The sequence below is a fragment of the Anolis sagrei genome, chromosome 10 (assembly GCF_037176765.1).
Source record: "Anolis sagrei isolate rAnoSag1 chromosome 10, rAnoSag1.mat, whole genome shotgun sequence".
NCBI lineage: Eukaryota > Metazoa > Chordata > Lepidosauria > Squamata > Dactyloidae > Anolis > Anolis sagrei.
In genome coordinates, this window is record NC_090030.1 from 21524089 (window position 1) to 21546356 (window position 22268).

The 22268-nt window shown below is 43.9% G+C and overlaps 1 protein-coding gene across 1 annotated transcript; it reads left to right on the forward strand.

Annotated features, from left to right (window-relative positions):
• The first annotated feature begins 640 nt into the window (after positions 1-640).
• On the forward strand, positions 641-21282 carry IL2RG (interleukin 2 receptor subunit gamma). Its single transcript, XM_067471618.1, has 8 exons — positions 641-919; positions 6440-6542; positions 6939-7120; positions 7321-7463; positions 11776-11923; positions 12631-12733; positions 17665-17749; positions 20421-21282. The coding sequence occupies exons 1-8, from the start codon at positions 823-825 to the stop codon at positions 20580-20582; spliced, it is 1023 nt and encodes a 340-aa protein (XP_067327719.1). The 5' UTR covers positions 641-822; the 3' UTR covers positions 20583-21282.
• The last annotated feature ends 986 nt before the right edge of the window (positions 21283-22268 follow it).

The window sequence follows — 22268 nt, forward strand, 5'->3', positions numbered from 1 at the left end:
GCCCTTGCCCTTTGCAGAACTATAAGTCCTTATCCCTTAATTATGGGGGGGGGGGTGCCTGACATCACTGTTTTGTAGCAGGTTTCCTATGAGGCGGGTGAGGTGGTCGTCCTTTGTGGTTCACAGTATCATAGGCTGCTGACAGGTCTATGAAGACAGCTCCTGTGATCTGCTGCCTTTCAAAGCCATCTTCTATGTGCTGAGTCAGGTTCAGCACTTGCGATGTGCAGCTTTTGCCTTTCCTGAAGCCAGCTTGCTGTGGGATCAGACATGAGTTGTTGTAGGTTTTATGGGCCACAAAGGCCAAAAAACCTACAACAACCCAACCTAAGAATTATTCATTGTTGGTTTCTGGATTTTAAGAACAGACCTATTAGAAAACGCATTAAGAATGTGGGTCAACTACAACTCCCAACATTATCATATTTCATTGTTCCAAAACCACACCAGAACTGAAAGTTGGCCATGGTGGGACTTTATGCCCCATTTGTTGTTGTTGTTGTTTAAAACTCACTGTCCCCTCCCAACTCCCTCCAGATCCATCTTCGATGGGTCAGAGTGCTGTCTGAATGTGGATGAACTATAACTCCCAAAATCCAAGGCCAATTCCCTCCAGTACTCAAAGTTGGGTACTCCCCCCACCCCCAATAAAAATAAGCTTATCTTAAAGGCATTTTAGAGAGTTTCCACAGGAAGCCACAGCCAGCGGAAACAGCGCAGTATCGAAGCATCAGCTCCGAAACGCACAACCCTTCTGCTTTTGGGTCTTGCAGCAACGAAAGGACTTTCATTTGCTTTGCCCAGGAAAAGGCAAGGAGGAGGATGAATGGCTTCAGGGAGCCAGGGCTGTGGCTGCTGGCCCTTCTCCTGCTGCTCCTGGTCCACTGCAAGCAAACCTCCGGCAGCTCCGAACCCCAAGGTGAGCGCTTTATGGGGGATGGACATCACTCTGCCCCTCCAGATTGGCAGAAATGCCCCTCGAACCCTTTCCCCATACGGGCAAATGTGTACACTTTGCATCATTTATATGATGTCGACAGCCCGGAAACCACACAGCACCCTAACTTCATTTATATCCCACCTTTCTCCCCATTGAATCATGTAATTTATTTATTTATTTATTTATTTATTTATTTACTGCATTTGTTGACCGCCGTTCTCAGCCCTAGGGCAACTCACGGCGGTGTACAACATATAAAAAGACAATTTACAATGAAAGCAATATCATAAACAACAATAACAACATCACTATTAATAATACCATTACACTAAATCATTCGCGACGTCTCATCATAGAATCACAATCCAATCTCGTTATCCATATTCCGTTCCACTCATCATTGCCAATTTGTTGTAGCACTTAGTCAAACGCCTTCTCAAACAACCACGTCTTTAGGCTCTTGCGGAATGTCATAAGGGAGGGCGCCTGTCTGATGTCTACAGGGAGGGTGTTCCACAGCCGGGGGGCCACCACCGAGAAGGCCCTATCCCTCGTCCCCACCAGGCGTGCCTGTGAGGCAGGCGGGATCGAGAGAAGGGCCTCCCCAGACGATCTCAAGGTCCTCGTGGGCTCATAGGCCGAGATGCGGTCAGATAGGTATTTTGGGCCGGAACCGTTTAGGGCTTTGTAGGCCAACACCAGCACCTTGAATTGGGCCTGGTAGCAGATCAGCAGCCAGTGGAGCTGGGACAACAAGGGCGTTGTGTGCTCCCTGCGTCCCGCTCCTGTTAGTAACATGGCTGCCGCGCGCTGGACTAGCTGGAGCTTCCGGGCCGTCTTCAAGGGCAGCCCCACGTAGAGAGCGTTGCAGTAGTCAAGGCGGGATGTGACCAGAGCATGTACTACCGTGGCCAAGTCAGACTTCATAATTTATTCAATTATTTTATTTTATTTTCAATTGTTTTATTTCATCAATGTAATTGTAATTCTTTAATTAATTAATTTAATCATTTGATTTAATTTGAATTATTTTATTAGAATTATTTGATTTAATTTCAATTATTTTATTGCTTTCTCATTTCTGTATTTGTTTTGTTTGGCTCACAAGCGCACATGGTTTGAAAACTCATTTCAAGCAAAACGAAAAATACAGAAACGAGCAGACAATTGAATGAAATTAAATAATTGAAATAAAATAAAATAATTGAAATGGCTTCAAACTACAAGAAAAGAGATTCCATCTGAACATGAGGAAGAACTTCCTGACTGTGAGAGCCGTTCAGCAGTGGAACTCTCTGCCCTGGAGTGTGGTGGAGGCTCCTTCTTTGGAAGCTTTTAAACAGAGGCTGGATGGCCATCTGTCAGGGGTGATTTGAATTCAATATTCCTGCTTCTTGGCAGGGGGTTGGTCTGGATGGCCCATGAGGTCTCTTCCAACTCTATGATTCTATGAAATTAAAATTAATGAGAAAATAAAGAATTAAAAAATTGGATGATTAAAATATAATCAAATAATTGGAATAAAATAATAAACATTTAATCATACAAATTAAATTATATAATACAAATAAAATAAAATAAACAATTGAAATTAAATAATTCAAATTAAATTAAATGAATTACAATAAATAAATTAAATTAAATTCTTTAAATTCAATTTAAAGAATTGAAATAAAATTAAATAGATCAAATGAAATTAAATAATTTAAAATAAATTAAATAATTGAAATAAAATTAAATCAATTAAATTAAAGAATTTAAATTGAATTAAAGAACTGAAATAAAATTTAAAAATTTAAAATAAATTAAAGAAATTAAATTAAAGATATTAAATTAAATAGTTCAAATGAAATTAAATAATTTAAAATAAATTAAATAATTCAAATAAAATAAATAATTAAATTAAATTAAATAATTCAAATTAAATACTCAAAATTAAATTAAACAATTATATAATTAAATTACGTTACATAGATAAAATAGCTTCCATTCATGACTAGGACATTCACGACTCTGGAAGCTTCCATTCACGACTAGGACATGTATAGTGGGAGGGAGCCAAAATGAAGACACGAGAAGGAATACGAATTAAATTCAGTTGCCTAACAACACAAGCAAACACTTTCCAATTGAATGGGGTCCCAAATAATGCAAAACTGCCCTTCCTTTGCAATAATTTCAGAGTTTAGCCTGTTGGGACACAGTCAAAAAGGCAAAGGGTGCATCTGCTCTGCAGAATTTATGGGGTTTGACACCACTTTAACATGCCAATGGGAGCCTCCAAATCTACCCATTGAGTGCTTTTCTCTTCCTTGGCTTTGCTTGGTAGCAAAGCAAACAAATGGTAATTGTCTATTCAAGGGATTAAAAATATATTTTTGTGGTTTTTTTCTTCTCAACACAGCCAGTTTCCCCGGTACTTTCCAACAGCAATGACGTATCGACAATAAGGCAAGGAAAGAAAGACTTAATCATTCTCATTAATCTCTTCTGAGCCCTGAACTGAACGCAGAAGAGAGCTTTGCATCTCTTCCAGGAAATCGGATGCCTATCTACTTCTTCTTACTCCACCAGGATCTATACTGCCATGTAATCAAGATCAGGCATTTGCAAACTTGGGCCCTCCAGGTGTTTTGGACTGCAACTCCCACCATTCCTAACAGCTTCAGGCCCCTTCCTTTCCCCCCTCAGCCGCTTAAGCGGCTGAGGGGGGAAAGGAAGGGGCCTGAAGCTGTTAGGAATGGTGGGAGTTGCAGTCCAAAACACCTGGAGGGCCCAAGTTTGCAAATGCCTGGTCTACACTATCATATAACCCAGGTCAAAGAAGGTAATCTGAATTTTGTATGGCAGTGTATGAGGGGTCCCACGCAACTAATTTTGTATTCTGCACAGTCAACAAGGGAAGCCCCATGCACACCCGAAGGCAGCGGTCTAGCTTCATCATTTTGAAAGCGAGTGCCCCAATGGGCATTGTTAGGCGGTTGTAATCAAGTAGGAAAAGTGTCCTTATTGAAACACGTATGATCCAATCTCCAAATATTTGTTGCCAGTGCATATGCTGTGGGTCCAGGGAATAGATCTACAACTGTGGGTCGGGACCTGTGGAGGGTGGTGAAGGGGGGTCAGAGGGGGTCACCAAAGACCATCAGAATACACAGTATTTTCTGTTAGTCATGGGAATTCTGTGTGGGAAGTTTGGCCCAATTCTCTCGTTGGTGGGGTTCAGAATGTTCTTTGATTGTAGGTGAACTATAAATCCTAGCAACTACAACTCCCAAATGTCAAGGTCTATTTCCCCCAAACTCCACCAGTGTTCACATTTAGGCATATTGAGTATTTCTGCCAAGTTTAGTACAGATCCATCATTTTTTGAGTCCACAGTGCTCTCTGGATGTAGGTGAACTACAACTCCAAAATTCAAGGTCAGTTCCCACCAAGCCCTTCCAGTATTTTCTGTTAGTCATAGGGGTTCTGTGTGGGAAGTTTGGCCCAATTATGTCATTGGTAGGGTTCAGAATGCTCTTTGTTTGTAGGTGTACTATAAATCCCAGCAACTACAATTCCCAAATGTCAAGCTCTATATTCCCCAAACTACACCAGTGTTCACATTTGGGCATATTGAGTATTCATGCCAAATTTGGTCCAGATCCATCATTGTTTGAGTCCACAGTGCTCTCTGTATATAGATGAACTACAACTCCAAAACTCAAGGTCAATTCCCACCAAGCTCTTCCAGTATTTTCTGTTGGCCATGGGGGTTTATATGCCAAGATTGGTTCAATTTCATTTCTGGTAGAGTTCAGAATGCTCTTTGATTGTAGGTGAACTATACATCCCAGCAACTAAAACTCCCAAACAATAAAATCAACCCTCCTCCAACCCCACCAGTATTCAAATTTGGACGTATCGGAAATTCGTGCCAAATTTGGTCCAGTGAATGAAAATACATCCTGCATATCAAATATTGACATTACGATTCATAACAGTAGCAAAATTACCGTTACGAAGTAGCAACGAAAATAATGTTATGTTTAGGGGTCAACACAACATGAAGAACTGTATTAAGGGGTCGCAGCATTAGGAAGGTTGAGAAACACTGCTGTAAAGGATTTCATGCTTTTAAAACTAGTGATCTTTTTAGGACAATAGCATCTTTAATTGTGTTTCACCCAAGTTTTTAGGTCTTATCTAGTAGTCTTGGCCTTGTTATCAGCCATCTGGTGCTCCACGCAAGAGAAATATGGTACACTAGATGTCCCCTGCCATGTGTTGCTGTGGCCCAGTCTGTGTTTATGTGTTTTGTGTGTGTATATATTTGTGTTTGCATATATATGTGTGTGTGTGTGTGTGTGTGTATTGTGTACATATTTGTGTATTTGTATGTTTATATGTGTACATGCATTTTGTGTATGTGTGTGTGCTTGTCTATATGCATATTTGTGTGTATATATATTGTGTACATATCTGTGTATTTGTATGTTTATATGTGTACATGCATTTTGTGTATATGTGTGTGCTTGTCTATATGCATAATTGTGTGTATGTATGTGGATATGTATATGTGTGTGCATGTGTATATGTATATATGTATGTGCATGTATACGTATGTGTGTATATGTGTATATTTGTGTGTGTGCACATATATACGTGTGTATGAATGTGTGCATGAGCATATGTGTATGAGTGTATGTGTATATGTATATATGGTGTATTTTGGCATATTTAAATCTGTTCCACTGGGGTTGTGTGTGTGTGTGTGTGTGTTTATGGGTGATGGACACTCATTGGACTGTTAGGTGTCTTGTGTCCAAATTTTGTGTCAATTCATCCAGTGGTTTTTGTGTTATGTTAATTCCACAAACGATCATTACATTTTTATTTATATAGACTAGCCGTACCCTGCCACGCGTTGCTGTGGCCCACATGGGGGTTCTGTGTGGAAGGTTTGGCCCAGTTCCATGGTTGGTGGGGTTCAGAATGCTCTGTGATTGTAGGTGTACTATAAATCCCAGCAACTACAACTCCCAAATGTCAAGCTCTATATTCCCCAAACTACACCAGTGTTCACTTTGGGCATATTGAGTATCCATGTCAAGTTTGGTCCAGATCCATCATTGTTTGAGTCCACAGTGCTCTCTGGATGTGGGTGAACTACAACTCCCAAACCCAAGGTCAATTCCCACCAAGCCCTTCCAGTATTTTCTGTTGGTCATGGGAGAACTGTGTGCCAAGTTTGGTTCAATTCCATCATTGGTGGGGTTCAGAATGCTCTTTGATTGTAGGTGTACTATAAATCCCAGCAACTACAACTCCCAACTGTCTTCACTTTTTTGAGTGAAGGACATACATTGGCCTGATAGGTGTCTTGTGTCCAAATTTGGTGTCAATTCGTCCAGTGGTTTTTGAGTTCTGTTAATCCCACAAACGAACATGACATTTTTATTTATATAGATGAGTCACGTATAAACAGAGTCCCCTATGGTGCCCAATTTGTTTCAGCCTCTGACCTTACCGTGGACTGCATTGTCTTCAATGAGGAAAGTCTGACCTGCAACTGGACCAGCAAGGAAAAACTGACTGCCAACTACACGCTGTATTACTGGTATGTATCCCCTTCTCTGCATTATTTTCTGCCCTCCTTTGCTGCAATTTGCCCTTTTATTCCAGTTTCAGAGAGTCTCCAAGGAGAACTCAGGAAGTCAGTGGTTTTGCTCCCTAGTTGAGAACAAAACTTGTCTGGGAGTCCGATGGAGTCTCTTTCTCTGGAGTTTTTTAAGCAGAGGCTAAATGGCCATCTGTCTGGAGGGATCAGATTGTGTCTTTCTGCCTAGTAAACGGGGATTGGATTGGATGGCCTTTTGGGGTCCTTAAATAATATATGCGTTTATTATAACCATAGATTATAGTGTGTGTATATCTATCACATCTATAGCTGGATGGCCATCTGTCAGGATGTTTCTCCAGCGTTGCTCAACTGAAATTGCTCCTTTTCCCTTAGGATCCAAAAGGGTAGCCTCTCTGGAGAGTGTCCGCATTACTTCCGAAGGGACGATGGCCTCAACACGGGGTGCCAATTCAACCTCTCCATGAAGGATCTCCTCTTTTCTAAATTCCATGTTTATATCAACGCGAGTCACGGTGGAGCCGTTTCCAAGGATTACAGGACCCTGACGGAGCGAGGTGGGGATTCGGGGCATGCCGTTCGCATGGGGCTCAGAACCACCCCTGCATTTGGGGAGCCTGGCCATTACATAAGAGGGCATTTGCAACTTGACAACACTTGAACTTTCCTGGTCCCATGCTGTGGAGCTACCATTTGTGCTCTCAAGACCTTGGAAAACTACGCCTCCCGATTTCACTCCCATTTCTCTCTTTTCTAGTGAAACCCGGAGCCCCTTTCAACCTCTCCATCCAAACCCAGGACAACAACCAGTTACTACTGAGCTGGGATTCGCCCTACAGCCATCCAAAGTACTTGGAACACAAGGTCAAGTACAAGAGCAACAAGGACACAAGCTGGACGGTAGGAGCAGGAGCCCAAACGCTGGGCAGTGACTCTTTCTAGTGATGGTTGGAAATGCAAGGGAAAGGTGGGCACCTTCTATCCCAGGCAAGGGCAAACTCTCTAACTTGGGGGCTGCATGGTAGGCCAGAGTGGGGTTAGGGGCTTCTCCCCCACTTCCCCTCCCTGCCCTTCCTTTTCTCTTTCGGAGGCAGAAAGTGAAGGAAAGACAGGAAACATTTGGATCCCAGAAAAAGTGCATCCATGAGACCCCGTATTGCCTACTCCTGATATAGAATCCTAAAGTTGGAAGAGACCCCCAAGGGCCATCTAGTCCAACCCCCTGCCATGTAAGAAGGCACAATCAAAGCACTCTCAATAGACAACTTCTGAGGAAATGTCTGTCAATGGCATCGGCAGCACAGCAAGGCAGGAACAGATCAATCACAGCCACTTTAGGCTATAAACTACTTTATTTTACAACTATATGCATTAGAGCAGTGTTTCTCAATCTTTCTAATGCTGCGACCCCTTAGTACAGTTCCTCATGTTGTGGTGACCCCCAACCATAACATTATTTTCATTGGTACTTCATAACTGTAATTTTGCTAATGTTATGAATCATCGTGTAAATATCTGATATGCAGGATTTATTTTCAAATCCCAAATACCCAATATGCCCAAATTTGAATACTGGTGGGGTTGGGAGGGGATTGGTTTTGTAATTTGGGAGCTGTAGTGACTGGGATTTATAGTTCACCTACAATCAAAGAGCATTCCGATCTCCACCAATGAGGGAATTGAACCAAACTTGGCACACAGAACTCCCATGACCAACAGAAAATACTGGAAGGGCTTGGTGGGCATTGACCTTGGGTTTGGGAGTTGTAGTTCACCTACATCCAGAGAGCACTGTGCACTCAAGCAATGATGGATCTGGACCAAACTTGGCACAGATACTCAATGTGCCCAAATGTGAACACTGGTGGAGTTTGGGGGGAAACAGATCTTGACATTTGGGAGTTGTAGTTGCTGGGATTTATAGTTCACCTACAATCAAAGAGCACTCTGAACCCCACCAACGATAGAATTGGGTCAAACTTCCCACATGGAACCCTCATGACCAACAGAAAATACTGTGTCTTCTGATGGTCTTTGGTGACCCCAAGGACATCTCCTCGTGACCCCACCCCAAGGGTTCTGACCCCCAGGTTGAGAAATGCTGGGTTAGGGGCTTCTCCCCCAGTTTTCCTTCCTAGCCTTCCTTTTCTCTTTTGGAGGCAGAAAGTGAAGGAAAGACAGGAAACATTTGGATCCCAAAAAGAGTTGGCCTTGCTAAGGATGAGAGAAAAAGTGCATCCCCAATTGCAGAGACTCCCTATTTCTCAACCTGGGGGTCGGGATGGGGTCGCCAAAGTCCATCAGAAAACATGGTATTTTCTGTTGGTCATGGGGATTCTGTGTGGGAAGTCTGGCCCAATTCTATTGTTGTTGGCTTTCAGAATGCTCTTTGATTGTAGGTGAACTATAAATCCCAGCAACTACAACTCCCAAATGTCAATGTCTGTTTTCCCCAAACTCCACCAGTGTTCACATTTTGGCACATTGAGGATTCGTGCCAAGTTTGGTCCAGATCCATCATTGTTTGAGTCCACAGTGATCTCAGGATGTAGGTGAACTACAACTCCCTTCCAATATTTTCTGTTGGTCATGGGAGATCTGTGTGCCAAGTATGGTTCAATTCCATCGTTAGTGGAGTTCAGAATACTCCTTTATTGTAGATAAACTCTAAAGAGAGAAGGAAGAAAAGAATAGGGAGGGAAGGAGGGAGGAAATAAAGAGGGAAGGACAAAAGGGTGGAAGGGAATGGGGAGAAGGAGAAGGGGGAGGATATGGAGGGAAGAAAGAGAGAAGGAAGAAAAGAAAAGGGAAGGAAGGAGAAAGAGAGAGGGGGGAAGGAGGGAGGAAAGGGCGAAGGAAGGAAAGACAAAAGGATGGAAGGGAAGGAAGGAGAAAGGAAGAGAAGGAAAAGAGCGGGAAAGATAGAAGGAAGGAAGGAAAGAATAAGGAAGGAAGGAGTAAGAGGGAGAGAGGGAAGGAGGGAGGAAAGAGGGAAGGATGAAAGGACAAAAGGGTGGAAGGAAATGGGGAGAGGGAGAAGGGGGGAAGAAATGGAGGGAGGGAGGAAAGAGAGAAGGAAGCAAAGAAAAGGGAAGGCATGAGAAAGAGGGAGAAAAGGAAGAAGGGAGGAAAGGTGAAAGGAATGAAGGATAAAAGGGTGGAAGGGAAGGAAGGATGGAAGGAGAAAGGAAGGGAAAGAAAAGAGGGGGAAAGAGAGAAGGAAGGAAGGAAAGAATAGGGAAGGAAGGAGAAAGAGGGAGAGAGGGAAGGAGGGAGGAAAGGGAAGGACAAAACGGTGGAAGGGAATGGGGAGAAGGAGGGAGGATATGGAGGGAGGGAGGAAAGAGAGAAGGAAGAAAAGAAAAGGGAAGGAAGGAGAAAGAGAGAGAGAGTGAAGGAGGGAGGTAAGGCAAAGGAAAAAAGGACAAAAGGGTGGAAGGGAAGGAAGGATGGATGGATGGATGGAAGGAAGGAAGGAAGGAAGGAAGGAAGGAAGGATGGATGGATGGAAGGAAGGAGAAAGGAAGGGAAGGGAGAGGGGGAAGAGAGAAGGAAAGAAAGAAAGAATAGGGAAGGAAGGAGAGAGAGGGGAGGAAGGAAGAAGGAAAGAGGAAAGGACAAAAGGGTGGAAGCGATTGGGGAGGGGGAGAAGGAGGGAGGAAATGGAGGGAGGGAGGAAAAAGAGAAGGAAGGAAAGAAAAGGGAAGGAAGGAGAAAGCGAGAGAAAGGGAAGGAGGGAGGAAAGGGGAATGAAGAAAGGAAGGGAAGGAAGGATGGAAGGAGAAAGAGGGAGGGAAGGAAGGGAGGGAGGAAAGAGAGAAGGAAGGAAAGAATAGGGAGGGAAGGAGAAAGAGGGAGAGAGGGAAGGAGAGAGGAAAGAGGAAACGATTGAAGGAAATGCAGAGAGGAGAAAGAGGGAATGAGGAAAGAGAAAAGGAAGGATGAAAGGGTGGAAGGGAAGGAAGGATGGAAGAGAAAGGTTTGGAAGGGAGGGAGAGAAGGGGGAAGGGACGCAAGAAGGAAGGAAGGATAGGATGGTGAGAGAGAGGAGAGCCTAAGAAAAGAGCGCAAGGGGCCACATCCGGCCCCTGGGCCTGGGTTTGCGCATTTCCTGTTCTATCCTGTGTGATAGCCATGTAAAAGGGCCCAGAAACACACATGACGTTAGAAGAAATTGCACAAGTTACATTTGAAATGAGACCTGAACTCTTATCTGCTTGAGATGTTAGATTATTAGATTATCAACTCGATAGGAAATGCATAGAATTATTATTCATGACAACGGCAACAAGAATGATCTCTGCTCAAAAATAGAAAGATGATTTCGACACAGGACAATTTGCTTCTCAGCATACTTACGAAAATGGATTAACTTCCTATGTGGCTTAAGGAGAGATCTCTAACTCACTTTAAGAAAGATTGGGGCCCATCTCCCTAACCCTGCTTTCCCCTATGGCAGTGTTTCTCAACCTGGGGGTCGGGACCCCTGTGGGGGTCGCGAGGGGGTGTCAGAGGGGTCACCAAAGACCATCAGAAAACATAGTATTTTCTGTTGGTAATGGGGGTTCTGTGTGGAAAATTTGGTCCAATTCTATCGTTGGTGGGGTTCAGAACGCTATTTCATTGTGGGTGAACTATAAATCCCAACAACTACAACTCCCAAATGGCAAGGTCTATTTTCTCCAAACTCTACCAGTGTTATTTGGGCATATTTAATATTTGTGCCAAGTTTGATCCAGATCCATCATTGCTTGAGTCCATGGTACTCTCTGGATGTAGGTGAACTACAACTCCAAAAACTCAAGGTCAATGTTCACCAGACCTTCCCAGTATTTTCTCTTGGTCATGGGAATTCTGTATGCCAAGTTTGATTCAATTCCATCATTGGTGGAGTTCAGAAGGCTCTTTGATTTTAGGTGAACTATAAATCCCAGCAACTCCAGCATTATGAAATGAAAAAATCAATCACCCCCAACCCCACCAATATTCAAATTTGGGGGTATTGGGTATTTGTGCCAAATTTGGTCCAGTGACTGAAAATACATCCTGCATATCAGATATTTAGATTATGATTCATAACAGGAGCAAAATTACAGTTATGAAGTAGCAACAAAAAATAACGCTATGGTTGGGGGTCACCACAACATGAGGACCTGTACTAAGGGGTCGCGTCATTAGGAAGGTTGAGAACCACTGTCCTATGGCTTCCCAGGAGCAAACTGTCGACGGGATGCGGTTCAGCCTGCCCAGCGTGGATCCGGAGAAGTTCTACACCTTCTACGTCTCTAGTAAGGTCAAGGACACCTATGGGCAGACGGACTTGTGGAGTGACGTGGCCGGCCCCATCCACTGGGGGAAAGGTCAGTGAGGTCCACTGCCAGGGTACCACAGTTGAAGGGGATTGCCATGTGTAAATACCAGAAAGGAGGCCATAAGGAAGAGGGAGCAGGGCTAGGATTCAATGGACTCAATGCACTTTATCTCTTCTTTCAGTGAAGAAACCCCATTGTTTATCCTACCTGAGTCTCCCACTAGATACACCATTCTATTTCTCTATCTCACCCAGGGGTTTGATAATTTTATAATTTCACCCTTTGCATTTGGCCAGCTCACCTTGTTTAATTATCATAGATTATCTCTGGATCCTCCCTATGCGTTCCAGGCACATTCAGGGTCACAACTTCACAGTTCATTAGATGCTTGACTGATTAACCCTTTCAGAGTCAATACACTCTCTGCTAAGGCAATCAGGTTACATTTACAGGCATTACACAAAATTACATTTAAACATTCACATTAGTGTAATGTGAATGTTTAAATGTAATTTTGTGTAATGCCTGTAAATGTAACCTGATTGCCTTAGCAGAGAGTGTATTGACTCTGAAAGGGTTAATCTGATTGATCTGTCAATCTTACATTGACAGATCCAGCCTAGGTTCCTAAGAAGGTGGGGAAGCTTGCGTTTGGCTTGCTGAGCTTCTGCAAAAGGCCTGGGGCCCACTAAGGGCCAACCCTAGGCCAATCCTTGCCCGTTTGGTATATTCTCAGCTGCCTCTCTCTCCTATAGAAGCAGATGAGCCCTCCATAGAGCCGTGGGTCCAGATTGCCATTGGAGTTGGCTCCGTCTGCCTCCTGCTTCTGATGGTGGTGAGCCTCATGTCCATGGAGAGGTGAGATGGGGTTTTTGGGGAGGCTTTGGGTGGGGTTCTCCTTTAAGGCTTTGCAGGGATACGCAGTTGGGGATTAGGTAGGGTAAAGGTAGTCCCCTGACATTAAGTCCAGTCATGTCTGACTCTGGGGTGTGGTGCTCATCTCCATTTCTAAGCCGAAGAGCCAGCGTTGTCTGTAGACACCTCCAAGGTCATGTGGCTGGCATGACTGCATGGAGCGCTGTTACCTTCCCGCCGGAGCGGTACCTATTGATCTACTCACATTTGCATGTTTTCGAACTGCTAGGTTGGCAGAAGCTAGGGCTGACAGCGGAAGCTCACGCCGCTCCCCGGAATCAAACCTGCGACCTTTCGATCAACAAGCTCAGCAGCTCAGTGCTTTAACCCACTGCACCACCGGGGGCCCTTAGCAACCCCCTAAAAGCCAGGCATATTGGTAGCAGACAAGGAAAGCACAGGTGGGGTCAAGAGAACCAAACAGACCAATGTAGAACCCACTACCATAAAAATCTAGGAATCAAAGTATTTTTTCTTCTATTTTAGTGTCTCGCTTATCCGACCTTTGCTTATCGGACCTTCGCTTATCCGGCATTCTGTCTTATCCAATGGCCCGCTTTTCCTCCAGCATTTCCCCTTCAACATCTTTATTAATGACTTAGATGAAGGGTTAGAAGTCACAATCATCAAGTTTGCAAATGACACCAAATTGGGAGGGATAGCCAATAGGCCAGAGGACAGGAGCAGGATTCAAAACGATCTTGACAGATTAGAGAGATGATGGGCCAAAACTAACAAGATGAAGTTCAACAGGGACAAATGCAAGATACTCCACTTAGGCAGAAAAAATGAAATGCAAAGATACAGAATGGGGGACAAGGCCTGGCTCGAGAGCAGTATGTGTGAAAAAGATCTTGGAGTCCTCGTGGACAACAAGTTAAACATGAGCCAGAAATGTGATGTGGTGGCAAAAAAGGCCAATGGGATTTTGGCCTGCATCCATAGGAGCATAGTGCCTAGATCTAGGGAAGTCATGCTCCCTGTGCTCTATTCCGCCTTGGTTAGACCACACCTGGAATATTGTGTCCACTTCTGGGCACCACAATTCAAGAGAGATATTGACAAGCTGGAATGTGTCCAGAGGAGGGCGACTCAAATGATCAAGGGTCTGGAGAACAAGCCCTATGAGGAGCGGCTTAAAGAGCTGGGCATGTTTAGCCTGAAGAAGAGAAGGCTGAGACGAGATATGATAGCCATGTATAAATACGTGAGAGGGACGTGATAGGGAGGAGGGAGCAAGCTTGTTTTCTGCTGCCCTGGAGACTAGGATGTGGGACAATGGCTTCAAACAACAAGAAAGGAGATTCCATCTGAACATGAGGAAGAACTTCCTGACTGTAAAAGCCGTTCAGCAGCAAAACGAGGAGGAGGGAGGAAAGGAGGAAAAGAGGCAGGACTGGAGGCGGAAGTGTCCTCCCTCCTTCCCACTGTGACTTACATGCTCCTCTTCTGCATTTGAACACTTCCTGCTGGGCTGCTCTAACCCCGAAGCATTGCCTTGCCTAAACCTTGTTAGTATTCTAGGTGTCAAGCGCCGCGTCGGATGGGTAACAGTAGGAGACTCCGTATTATCCGACATTTTCGTTTATCCGACATTCTGCCAGCCTGTTTATGTCAGATACGGAGATTCTCCTGTATATAAAGCTAAACTATGACAGTGAACACACCCCTATCTACAGCATATAACCTATAAATTGCTGGGGCTCAGCAAGAGGCTGGAGATTTCTCAGAGGACAAGGTGGATGATGGGTTTCCAACTGAGAAGTCTGTGTGTGATCAGGGTGAATTGCAGACCTTGGATCAGAGAGAAATGCAGGAAGTTGAAGATGAGACAGAAGGTGTTTTGGATTTATTTATTTATTTACTATATTTGTATACCGCCCCTCTCAACCTGGCGGCGACTCGAGGTGGTTTACAGTCGGCAGTCAATGCACCCAGCAACATAAAATACAGTTTAAAACATTACATATAATATAAACCATATAAAAACAATAAAACAATACAAACCATAAAGCACAAGTCCTCAGTGTCTCATTAATAAAATCATTTTTCGTCCCATCGTGCAATCTTTCCGTGGATCTCAATTAGTCTGTTACACTGCATCTGCAAATGCCTGCTCAAACAACCAGGTTTTAACTCTCTTTCGAAATGCAAGGAGGGAGGGGCCTCATTTGATATCCCTAGGGAGGGTATGCCATAGCCGAGGGGTCACCGCTTAGAAGGCCCTGTCTCTCATTCCCTCCAATCACATCTGCGAAGGGGACAGGACCGAGAGCAGGACCTCTCCAGATGATCTTAAGCCCCTAGATGGTTCATACGGAGAGATGCGTTCAGACAGGTAAAATGGCCGGAACCGTTTAGGGCCTTAAAAGCTAAAGCCAGCACTTTGAATTGTGCCCACTAGCAAACTGGCAACCAGTGGAGCTGGCACAACAGTGGAGTTGTGTGCTCCCTGAGCGCTGCACCTGTTAACATCCTGGCTGCTGCCCATTTGAAGCTTCCGAACAGTCTCCAAAGGCAGCCCTACGTACAGCGTGTTGCAGTATTCTATACGGGATGTAACCAGAGCATGGACTACCGTGGCCAAGTCAGAATTCCCAAGACACAGATTCCCATGTTCATTCCTTAGTAACAGCAGAAAAGACAATTTCTCTTGGGAATCGACCTTCATCTGATGGGGAGTTTCCCTATGTTATCAGATTAGATCTCCTCTGCATGGAGGGAGTGAAGGACAGTTTAATTAGGCATTCAGAAAGACTCGGTGAGAAGTCCTCAAAACCCAGGTGTGTGAGGCATGATCTCATGGCTTCTTGGATGGGCTTGGGCTTAAATTAAGAGACATTTACCTGGTGTCTCTCAGAGCAGACAACGTTGCCAAGAGATTCAGGTCCCTGTTTCAGTTCGCAAGTTCACGATTCAAGTTTCCTGTGTTTGCCTATGTTCCTGGAAGAGTTTTGCCTTGGGAAAAGTTCCTGCTTTCATGCTTATGGATTTTTGCCTGTGATCGTGATTTTCTTGATTTCATGTACCTTGCTAATTTTGGACTAGTGTTCTTTTATATATGGACTGTTGCTGTTTTAAAGCTCTTTTCTACTGCTTTTTTGGAATATGCCCCTTTTCCTTTTTGTATATGCTGATTGTATGCTGATGACAATGTCGTCTGTGCGCATTCAGAAGAAGATCTACAAGCCACTCTAAACACCTTTGCAGAAGCATACGAGAAGCTCGGCCTGTCACTGAACATTGAGAAAACCAAAGTGCTGTTCCAGCAGTCACCAGCCAGTCCCTCCCCAATGCCAGTAATACAGCTTAATGGTGTAACATTAGAAAATGTGGACCATTTCTGCTACCTTGGCAGCCACCTCTCCACCAAAGTCAACATCGATGCTGAAATACAACACCGCCTGAGCTCTGCAAGTGCAGCATTTTCCACTTGTCTTTCCTTGAGTCTCCTCTCCAATATCTTTCTTGAGTCTTCGTTCCATCAGCATCTTTACTTGTCCTTCCTTGAGTCTCCTCTCCAAGATCTTTCTTAAGTCTCTGTTCCAACAGCATCTCTACTTGTCTTTCCTTGAGTCTCCTCTCCAATATCTTTCTTGAGTCTTCGTTCCATCAGCATCTCTACTTGTCCTTCCTTGAGTGTTTGAGTACCGGGACATCCGTAGGGAGACCAAGGTGCTTGTCTATAAAGCTATTGTCCTCCCAACCCTGCTCTATGCCTGTGAGACGTGGACTGTCTACAGATGTCACATGCAACTCCTGGAATGATTCTATCAGTGCTGCCTCTGTAAAATCCTGCAAATCTCCTGGGAAGACAAGTGGACAAACGTCAGCGTGCTGGAAGAAGCAAAGACCACCAGCATTGAAGCGATGGTCCTCCGCCACCAACTCCGCTGGACCGGCCATGTTGTCCGGATGCCCGACCACCGTCTCCCAAAGCAGTTGCTCTACTCCGAACTTAAGAACGGAAAGTGGAATGTTGGAGGACAGGAAAAGAGATTTAAAGATGGGCTCAAAGCCAACCTTAAAAACTCTGGCATAGACACTGAGAACTGGGAAGCCCTGGCCCTTGAGCGCTCCAGCTGGAGGACAGCTGTGACCAGCAGTGCTGCAGAATTTGAGGAGGCACGAGTGGAGGGTGAAAGAGAGAAACGTGCCAGGAGGAAGGCACGTCAAGCCAACCCCGACCGGGACCGCCTTCCACCTGGAAACCAATGCCCTCACTGCGGAAGAAGATGCAGAGCAAGAATAGGGCTCCACAGCCACATACGGACCCACAAGGAAATCCATAATGGAAGACCATCTTACTCGTCCAACGAGGGATCGCCTAAGTAAGTAATGCTTTTCTTAATAAATTGCTGTAGTGAATACTCTGGTGTCTCAAGACTAGAGTGCAACATACACATTATAAACAGGTATCTACTAAAATGACTCCCACTCGTTGCCTGCTGGTTTGAACTACGTCTTTGTTGCTCCATTTTGGTATCACTTTTTTCTGCCCTTCTATATCACTTTTCTAAACCAAAAAGCTGACAAAATTTGGGGGAAAATATGTTCCTGGTTTGAAAGTGTTATCACATTGAGTCTCCACCAATTCAACATAGTTTGTGGTCACAAAAACAAAGTTTCTGGACTAGAACAACTACTTTTGAATTAAGGACCACACAATTAAACAAGAAATAACACTTTCAAACCAGAAACAGAAAATGTTTCAAATGTTGTTACATAGTGTTATTTCTGCAGGATATGTGCATCTTGGGGGAGCCTGGGAGCTGTCCAGAACATTGCAAAAAGTTGTCCCAGCAGACAGAAAAAGGCCTTTCTCCACAAACAGAATTTTAATATCAATGTCACTGGTATTTAATTTCCCATAGGGTCCGGCTGGTTCTGCTGCCTGCCATCCCCAACCCTGGCAAGAAATTCGAAGATCTCTTTACAGCATACCATGGCAATTTCTCCGTAAGTATCTTGGAAGGGAACCCACCAGGGGCTTCCTTTTAGTGGAGAGAAGGCAAAACTACCTCATGATTTCAAAAGTCAAGAGAGTCAAAGCCCAGGGCTTTGTGATGTGCAGGAATTATAACATCCATGTTCTCCTCTATCCATTCCCTTGTACTGGAATGCTGGGAGTTGTAGTCCAAATGAAAGCCTAGTCCAAACCAGCCGTCCTCTAAACAGAGGTTATTTTGGCAAAGAGGGCAGTGAAGAGTAGAGAAAGAAATCCACCTAAGGGGAGATGGGATGGGCAGAGTTGGAAGTCTTTCCTTGTGTCTCCTCTCTAATGGGATCTCTCTTGGTTGTCCCTTGTGTCTCCTATTTAAAAGGATTACTCTTTATCCTTCCTTGAGTCTCTTCTCCAACAGCATCTCTACTTGACTTTCCTTGAGTCTCCTCTCCAATATCTTTCTTGAGTGTTTGTTCCAACAGCATCTCTACTTGTTCTTCCTTAAGTCTCCTCTCCAATATCTTCCTTGAGTGTCGGTTCCAACAGCATCTCTATTTGATCTTCCTTGATTCTCCTCTCCAGTATCTTTCTTGTGTGTTCGTTCCATCGGCATCTCTACTTGTCCTTCCTTGAGTCTCCTCTCCAATATCTTACTTGAGTCTCCATTCCAACAGCGTGTCTACTTGTCCTTCCTTGAGTCTCCTCTCCAATATCTTTCTTGAGTCTCTGTACCAACAGCATCTCTACTTGTCTTTCCTTGAGTCTTCTCTCCAATATCTTTCTTGAGTCTTCGTTCCATCAGCATCTTTACTTGTCCTTCCTTGAGTCTCCTCTCCAAGATCTTTCTTAAGTCTCTGTTCCATCAGCATCTCTACTGTCCTACCTTGAGTCTCCTCTCCAAAATCTTTTTTGAGTGTTTGTTCCATCAGCATCTCTACTTGTCCTTCCTTGAGTCTCCTCTCCAATATCTTTCTTGAGTCTTGGTTCCAACAGCATCTAAACTTGCCCTTCCTTGAGTCTCCTCTCCAATACCTTTCTTGAGCGTTCTCTCAGCATCTCTACTTGTCCTTCCTTGAGTCTCCTCTCCAAAATCTTTCTTGAGTGTTCGTTCCATCAACATCTCTATTTGTCCTTCCTTGAGTCTCCTCTTCAATATCTTTCTTGAGTGTTCGTTCCATCAGCATCTCTACTTGTCCTTCCTTGAGTCTCCTCTTCAATATCTTTCTTGAGTGTTCGTTCCATCAGCATCTATACTTGTCCTTCCTTGAGTCTCCTCTTCAATATCTTTCTTGAGTGTTCGTTCCATCAGCATCTATACTTGTCCTTCCTTGAGTCTCCTCTTCAATATCTTTCTTGAGTGTTCGTTCCATCAGCATCTCTACTTGTCCTTCCTTGAGTCTCCTCTCCAAGATCTTTCTTAAGTCTCTGTTCCAACAGCATCTCTACTTGTCTTTCCTTGAGTCTCCTCTCCAATATCTTTCTTGAGTCTTCGTTCCATCAGCATCTCTACTTGTCCTTCCTTGAGTCTCCTCTCCAATATATTTCTTGAGTGTTTGTTTCATCAGCATCTCTACTTGTCCTTCCTTGAGTCTCCTCTCCAATATCTTTCTTGAGTGTTTGTTCCATCAGCATCTCTACTGTCCTACCTTGAGTCTCCTCTCCAAAATCTTTTTTGAGTGTTTGTTCCATCAGCATCTCTACTTGTCCTTCCTTGAGTCTCCTCTCCAATATCTTTCTTGAGTCTCGGTTCCAACAGCATCTAAACTTGCCCTTCCTTGAGTCTCCTCTCCAATACCTTTCTTGAGCGTTCTCTCAGCATCTCTACTTGTCCTTCCTTGAGTCTCCTCTCCAAAATCTTTCTTGAGTGTTCGTTCCATCAACATCTCTATTTGTCCTTCCTTGAGTCTCCTCTTCAATCTTGAGTGTTCGTTCCATCAGCATCTCTACTTGTCCTTCCTTGAGTCTCCTCTTCAATATCTTTCTTGAGTGTTCGTTCCATCAGCATCTATACTTGTCCTTCCTTGAGTCTCCTCTTCAATATCTTTCTTGAGTGTTCGTTCCACCAGCATCTATACTTGTCCTTCCTTGAGTCTCCTCTTCAATATCTTTCTTGAGTGTTCGTTCCATCAGCATCTCTACTTGTCCTTCCTTGAGTCTCCTCTTCAATATCTTTCTTGAGTGTTTGTTCCATCAGCATCTCTACTTGTCCTTCCTTGGGTCTCCTCTCCAATATCATTCTTTAGTTTTCATTCCATCAGCATGTCTACATGTCCTTCCCTGAGTCTCCCCTCCAATATCTTTCTTGAGTCTCCGTTCCAACCGCATTTCTTCATGCCCTTTTTTGAGTCTCCTCTCCAATATCTTTCTTGAGTGTTCGTTCCATCAGCATCTCTACTTGTCCTTCCTTGGGTCTCCTCTCCAAATTCTTTCTTGAATGTTCGTTCCATCAGCATGTCTACATGTCCTTCCCTGAGTCTCCTCTCCAATATCTTTCTTGTGTCTCTGTTCCAACGGCATCTCTACTTTCCCTTCCAATATCTTCCTTAGTGTCCGTTCCAATGGCATCTCTCTTTGTCCTTCTTTGTCCTTTTAATATATTTCTTGAATCTCCATTCCAACGGCATGTCTACTTTTCTCTCCTTGAGTCTCCTCTCCAACAGGATCTCTCTTTCCCTGTTTCTACAGGAGTGGGCCGGGGTCCCGAAGGATGCTGTGGAAGCCTTCAAGCCCAGCTATTGCGAGAGCATCTGTCGCGTCAGTGAGCTCTTCCCCGGCGGGGGGTATCTGCCTGTCTGCAGCGATGCCATGGGCAAGGCCTGCCCCGTTCCCAAAGGAAATGCCCCATAGAGGGACCCCACTCCTCACCTCCAGTCCCAGTTGGCTACCAGAGCTGGAAATGTCGCTAACATATAAAAAAGTTGTGTCTCCCGCGGTCACCCACTCATGGGTGCCTTGGGGATTCTGAATGTTGTAGTCCAACGCAGCCATGCTTCCAAGCCCTAAAGGCTACCTATCTAGTCCAACCACTGCCATGTTGCCATAGCCTTCCCAAGAGAATAACATCTGCATACAAAATGGGGGTTAATGCTTTGGAAGAGAGCTTTTTCCACTGTCAAAGGTTTATTTTCCTGGTCCCTTCCAATGCTTAGGTAGAATCTTTTATTTTTCTACTTCAGTCCTTCTCACTGCCATATAAACCAGATTATCAAAGCAGATAATCCACATTATTTGCTTTGAACTGGATTATAGGAGTCTACACTGCCATACTATCCAGTTTAAAGCAGGTAATCTGGATTTTAAATGGCAGTGTAGCCCCTTCACTGATGTAAGGATCTCTTTTCATGCTATGTTCTATCAATTCAATGCACAATTATATAGAGAGAGAGAGATAGAGAGAGAGATATACCTTCCTTTAAACCACAAGATGGCTCAATATGCCTCTCAGAAAGTGGGCTGGGTGTCTAGAGAACTCCATGGTGCATTGAGTCTCTAAAAGGTACTGCAGGATGTTTTGCTATTGCACATAAATACTTTATTTTAAAGTTGAGTTTGACTCCACATTTGTGTCTCTGGTGGTATCTTTCTGCTCCTGGATTCGCTTCCGTTTAGTTAGCCTTAAGATGTTTGGGGCAAGATATGGGGAAGGGTCTCTAGTTCCAATTTCCAGCACTCTAATCCTAGGATTCGAACCTAAAAACAACAACAACGTTTCAAAGTGCCTATAATCACAAGCTTCCTTTTGAGTTTTACCTTAGGTCCTTTCTACACTGCCATATAATTCAGATTATCAAAGCAGGTTTTTTTGTGTGTGTCAGGAGCAACTTGAGAAACTGCAAGTTGCTTCTGGTGTGAGAGAATTGGCTGTCAGCAAGGACATTGCCCAGGGGATGCCTGGATGTTTTGATGTTTTACCATCCTTGTGGGAGGCTTCTCTCATGTCCCCGCATGAGAAGCTAGAGCTGACAGAGGGAGCTCATCCACACTCTCCCCGTTTGAACCTCTGACCTGTCCTGCTGGCACAAGGGTTTAACTCATTGCTCCACCGGGGGCTCCTATCAAAGCAATGCACACTATCTGCTTTGAACTAGATTATATGAGTCTACACTGCCATATAATTTTATTTATTATTTATTTATTTAGAGTTTTTATAACCCGGTCTTCTCGACCTCTGAGGAGGAACTCAGGCCAGCTAATAACATAATATTCAATACAATAAGAAAAACATTATAAATCATCAGTATAAAATACATTAAAATACTATTCATACAAGTTACAGCAAAAATCAGTTCGTCAAAAAGAATCATAATTCATCGCCATCCGCAGTTATTGACTCAGTCATCATTCTGCAAATGCAATATCCCAAAGCCATGTTTTTATTTATTTATTTATTTATTTGCTATACTTGTATACCGCCGTTTCTCAGCCTAGCCGGCGACTCAACGCGGTTTACAACAACTTATAACAAACAACAGTATACAGTTTAAAAGCATAAAAACACGATCCACAATACATATATCAATAAACAATCCAATT